The following is a 6,140-nucleotide window of genomic DNA, read 5'->3' on the forward strand; positions in this document are numbered from 1 at the left end:
TTTGATTTGGTGAGTAACAGTTTATCAGTTGTATTACTTCATATGTGCTTTTGCATCCATTTGCTATATAGTGACATAAATCTTTACTGATAAAAAAAAACACTCCGTGTCATGTCAGCCAGTCCTACTGATGCATTGACATTTAGGCAGCATTTTAAAGATGGTTGAAGTAGAGTTATTATGTATTATACTTTAATCTAACAAATCATTCTATTTTAGATGCATATACTTTGTATGTAAACTCTTAATCTGCAATAACGTAATTAACGTAAGTAATAACCTCTTAGGCTAAGATGCAGATAATTAAAGATAAAAAATAATCTTGTGTAATCATACACAAGATTTCATGTAACACAGGTCACAGCGTTCAAATGAGAAAGGCAACAATCAGAAAATAAGAATAAGACAAATATTTATTGTGTTCAGTTTTGGTTCAGCCAAGGCTCCTCCGCTTGTCAAGTAGACCATTTTCATTTCTTGACCTCCTGAAAGGAAGGAAATTAAATATAAAATAAAATACATTAAACAGTTGTGCAGTGATGAGATAAAAGCACCAAAAGCACCAATACAACAATGTAAAAGTACAAGTAAAGATCCAGCATTAAAAATCCTACTTAAGGAATAGAACAGTACAGTATTATAAGCAAAAAGTAAATGACTTGTGACTCATGACTCATTATTATATTATTACACTGTGAGTTGATACTGATACATCAAGGTGTAATTGTCTTGTTATTGTTGTAGCAGCTCGAAGTGGAACTGCTTTATATACAGGTAGAAAATCTGAGGGGTCATAAGATGATTAATGGTTCAATCTTTGCTTTTGGGGAATTTTGACCCATTTGAGCCTCAAATAGTTATGGGGGAAATCTCTCTTTGGTGGAACAGCTAACAACTCAAAGAAGAGTACAGAAGTACAGGATAACTATAAGCCAAAAATACTGTAAGATTTACTGCAAGCAATGAATAGTAAATGTCACTACGGTTAATGTTACTTATGCTGATGTCATGGTCAGTAGTTCTTAGAGGAAGGTCTGAGAGGAACATGGTTATTTATGGAAGCCCTGAAAGAAAATAATTTTTTCACTTTTTTTCACAGATTAAAAAAATGTTTTCACCTTAAAAATGTCACTTCCCTTTCAGGGCTTTCATAGTTTTTTGACTGAATCAGTTCCAGAAGATCAATTTTATAAACCTGTTTCAGCTTCTTAGTAAACCTTTTACAACCATCAGTTATGCCGTGACTGTCTTCACATGTCCAAAAAGGAGACTTGAAAGACATAATGAAGGATGCCGCACCCTGATGAAGAAAGGCTGCAGAGTCTTGCACCCTGTGTGCTTATAACCCTCTTTATTCTGTTTTGTCAATGCATCTGGGGCATTAAAGACAACCTGGAGCCGGCTACACCAGTTCTGTTGTGGATATTCAAGCTTTGTTTCCTATCAGCTCACCCATGTCTTCCATACCCCTATAACACCTGTTAATATGTCAGTGCTCATATGTACATACCCCAAAGTGTTTCCAGCCTCTGATCTCATTATACAAAGCGTCTCCCGGACAGGAAGTGTTCACCACCTGTCGGTGCCCCTGCAGGGTGAAGTTGGCCACCAGTCGCCCACCACTAACAGCGCAGGTTGCCAGCTTATCTCTCACCAGCCCCATGGAATGCTGGGAGGGCAGAGTCGTCATGTAGTCTCCGATGAAGGAAACACCGTAGCCTATGGAATTGTGTCCGAGGGTGTGGGCTCCTCGCCAGTGCCAGCCTCGACCCTCGTAGATGTACCCGTCAGAGCCTGCGACAAAGCTTTGGCAGCAGAGAGAATCTTAGATACTGTAAGTTTGGTGAAAAATGTCATATGTGTGAGAGCTAAAACCTGACTGCTCTTACCTGTATCCTATGTCGTCCCAACCTCTATCCTCCTGGTGGAAGCGCTGCATGGAGCGCATGTCTGCAGAGCACTGCTGGAAGGTCAGACAGGGCTTGCCCGGTGTGTGAGTGTGGTGGATGTACAGGAAGGAGAGAGGAAGAGAAAGGTTGGTGGGGTTTCCTCTGTACGGCTCTGCACCCCACATACAGCGAGGTATGATAGGTGGGCACTCTGAAACAGATTAACAATGAAGCATCAGAGCTGGTTAGTGTATGTCAGTGGAATTAAGCAGTAATTAATTATTCTCAATTTGAAAGACAATCATTTCAGAATTATTTCACTTCCTCTGAGGTTTGGTCTTGTGCTCACCGATGTACTTCTGGACAAACTCTCTCATTCCCTCTTTCACCATAGGCCTCAGTTGGCTCACCCTCATCAATCGACGACCCACCAACTTCCGCATCAGCTCTTGTGATTTCAACACCTGTCTGATCAGCACTGGACGGCTAACCAGCCCTCTGAAGTTCTCCCTGCGGTGCCGGCTGATGAGGCGTGGAGCGACGTCCAGTCCTTCCCTGTCCAGTTGGTGGCAGTAGTACTCTGTCAGCAGACTGCTGAGCTTGCGAGGACGTCTGGATTTGGCTTCCATCCCTAGAACAATGCCGTCCATGCCTCCGTTGACCTGAGCAGTGGTGACCGGAGAGGGGCTGTCCAAGAGGGTGAAGACTTGAGGAGAAGTTACACTGTCCCAGCAGCCGTCAGGTCCCAGAACCGGGGTGAGAGGAGAGCTGTGCCTGAAAGAAAGATCCAGGTCTTTGGCCAAAGTGAGCTGATGCAGGCCCCAATAACGCCCCTCAGTCTTGGAGAGGTTATTGACCTAAGGCTCTCTGAATGGCCCAGGGTGAAGACGGGCAATGAAAAGGGCAACAGTGGTGCCAACAGAAGTCAGCACCACATCTTCCTCCTTCGCATTCTTCAAGTCACCCTGTTGATGCACAGTCTTTCTAATGTAAACTTGAGGGAGGGCAGCGTTTATTCAGGACCACCAAGAGTTGGCATCACCAAGGAAGTGCTGAATGAATGCATCATTAAGGCCAGCTGCCCTGCGGAGCCTCTTCAACAACAGCCACTGGCTCTGACCCAGGGTCCCCGTCTTCCACCTTTGCTTCACCGCCTTGATGAAGTCACCCATGTGACAGGAGAAGGAAGCTGGAGACGAGAACAGAAAACACATAATTGTCCCTTCAGCCCTTACCTTTGAACTCAGGTTGTATCCCAAAACAACTCCCACCATCATGGTACTTAGGACACAGACTAAACTTATAAAGTGTTTTGATCAGATTTACTAGTGTGTTTGCAACCATTACTAATGCTAATAAACCCCAGAAGCATCAGAAATGTTTATTAACTTTTCAATCAGGAAAATCTACATGAAGTTTTAAATTCATGGTTCAGTCTTAGTTTGTCTTATTTGGTAGTTCATGTGTATTTCCTGTTTGAGTTTGTACCTCCCTCTCCCTCTCCCTCTCCCTCTCCTTTCAGATCCCTTCACTTCCTGTCTTTGTGTGTTTCTGGCTAATTATTTAGCCCTGTCCTAATCACCTGCACCTGTCCCTGATTACCCCACACCTGTGTAGTATATAGTCCCTGTTCTCCCTCCTGTGCCAGTTTGTCTTTGTCTCTATAGTGACCCAGCATCCTCATGTTGTTTGACTTTTTGCCTTTGCCCTTTGGACTTGTTTGCATGTGTTTTTGGGTCTCCTGTGTACCGAACCTTTGCTTAAGTTTTTGAGTGCAAAACTTAAATGATTATCAAAATAGTTGCCAATTAATTTTCAGTCGATTAATTGACAAATTGTACATTTTCATATGTTTTATCTGCCAAATGTGTAAAGGAACTAGTAACTAAAGTAAGAAAAAATTAGGGAATTAAAAAATACAATATTTCTGTAATGTAATGTTCCTCTAGAATGTAAGTGTAAGTGTAATGTGGTATTAGATTAAAGTACAGTAATTGAATGTATGCAGTTAGATTTCACCACTGTGCAAATAAAATGTGGTTCAAGTGAAGTCTTACTCAGTTGTCTTTGAGTATTAGCTACAGTAAAACAGTACTCCTGTCTCAGTGTATGCTCTGGATAATATAATAATAATAATAATAATAATAATAATGTTCTATTATAGTGAAGCTTCACATAATTACAGTATGTTAAAAAAAGAGGTCTGAAATACGATTTTTCAGATTATGCAGAATTCCTTAAATGTGTTTTTAAGCACTTTATTACTGAATACTCTAATTAACCTCTACAGATGCATGTGTTGAGTCCTTAATTCAGGTATTTGTACAGGTGTGACAATGGATGTAACGCATTAAAAGTACAGTGGGCCCGCAGAGGGTAAATATGGGCCCAGATTTTACTGCTACACCACTAGATCCACACAGGCTGACGTTTCAGCGGTAGAATATTTATGAGCCTATATGAGCTCATACATGAACGAAAAGTAAACATTTTAGCCATTGTTTATGCTCAACACAATAAAAAGTGTTCACTAAAAGAATGAAAGTTGCCAATTATAAAGAATCTCAACTGAAAAAAGTCAATACAGTTTCTTTCACTCCAAATAATATTAATCTGTGTACATATATCGCCATCACACCCCACACACCTCACAAAACATGGTGATAACAGAAACAAATGTCATTACCTTCTGCATACGTGCTGACCAGAACCACCACAAGAGCCACAAGGGTCTGTTTCCAGGAGCCTTTATCCATCCTGAGGCGTGAATAGCGTCAGCTCCAGGCTTCTAGTGTCTGTCACCTCATTGCCTCTCTCATTTATAGACGTTCACATGCAAATTAAGTGGGTGGTTATGTAACTTGTGGACAAAAGTTGTGGACATAAGGTAGATACGCCTGCGTTAAATCTGTTGGTGTGGCCCACGAAGCAATGTGGGAAACTGGCACCTGTGATGTGGGCAGAGTCGTTTGTCCTTAGCGCTCAAGGTCTTCCCGTACACAACACACACCCACTGTCGATTTGACTGAGCTGGGCATTTTCAAGAAATTCTCAAGTTCTGTAATAAATCTCAGTCATTTTGTTGGTGTCGTTAATGTGGCTGGTGCTTGTGAAACAAACCTTCTGGGAATAAGATCAGCCAGTAGCTAACTCTCCACCACTGTACAAACCACTGGCAGTCCTCTCTGAAGCAATAAGCACAATCATTAATGTTCAGAAAACACGAAAAGACAAGCTGCAAAACTGAGGAAGTCCCACAGCCATGAATCATGTGTGTGCTCTGTGGCAGAAATATATCTGTACACTGATTTATTCATTACTAATTTTAGCTTTTGCTTCATATGTGCATGCTGACACTGGTGAAAATGCAGCTCTGTGCTACAGTACGTGCATTAACTGTTGAGACTAACAACCACAGATCAGTTTTTACAGCAGTCACATAACATCAGGAACAGGAAGTGGATGTAGTCTATGTGTGAACTGGAAAATACATTGCAAGAGGTCTGGGCTGTGAACAAAGATCATAGATAGATATAAATCTGTGATTACGGTAATCGGTAATAATAATAACACCCTGCAGAGGAAGGGAGAGTTCATGAGACTAAAATGAAATCATGCAAAATAAACATTTAAACAGTTATTGAGGGTGGGGCACACTTGACCAAGTAGGACATTACAGTAGAAACTAAAGTTGAACAGAGCTGACCTTTTGACTCGTCACACACAGGTGTAATTAATAACATTAGTAACTGTTACCTAATTTTATGACAAGTCACAATAAAAATAGTCTGTACATTTGATTCATTTGGAAAAAATCTTAGAAAATAAAGATGCTGAAGGTTTACTTCCAATAGATATTGTAGGTTTTGTTTTCTGCAAAGTTTGACAGAAACTCATGAGACATGCGGTTGATGTTCTCCACTAGTTTCCCCCAACATAGACCTTTTTCACAGCAGGCACTTTGATATAAAAGAGTAGGGTAAACACAGGTGTTACCAGTGATACCAATTAAAGTTCTGTTCCATTTAGTGCACAATAGCAGCAACCTGACTCTGTTTGACCTGATTTGAACAGAACCTTTATTAATATCATTGGTAACACCTGTGTCTACCCTACTATTTCATGTTAAAATGGCTGCTGTGAAAAAGGTCTATTGCTACTGGTTACAAAAAGATCAGTTTACATGTTGAGGGGGCATGAAGTTTTTGCGGCTTCCAAAAGTTTGGGGAACTGCCAAACTGTTATATGTTG

General features: G+C 40.9%; 1 protein-coding gene across 1 annotated transcript; it reads right to left on the reverse strand.

The window, feature by feature from the left end:
• Window positions 1–395: 395 nt before the first annotated feature.
• Window positions 396–2,738, reverse strand: pglyrp6 (peptidoglycan recognition protein 6; the record flags this gene model as incomplete). The annotated part of the gene is given in 4 exon segments (XM_035655580.1): window positions 396–485; window positions 1,511–1,805; window positions 1,890–2,100; window positions 2,239–2,738. Coding segments are annotated over 4 exon segments (1,021 nt in total), but the record flags the coding sequence as incomplete, so codon positions are not given.
• Window positions 2,739–6,140: the final 3,402 nt, after the last annotated feature.

This window comes from Morone saxatilis, unplaced genomic scaffold, assembly GCF_004916995.1.
Source record: "Morone saxatilis isolate NCDOM2014 unplaced genomic scaffold, NCSU_SB_2.0 Contig14, whole genome shotgun sequence".
Classification (NCBI taxonomy): Eukaryota; Metazoa; Chordata; class Actinopteri; family Moronidae; genus Morone; species Morone saxatilis.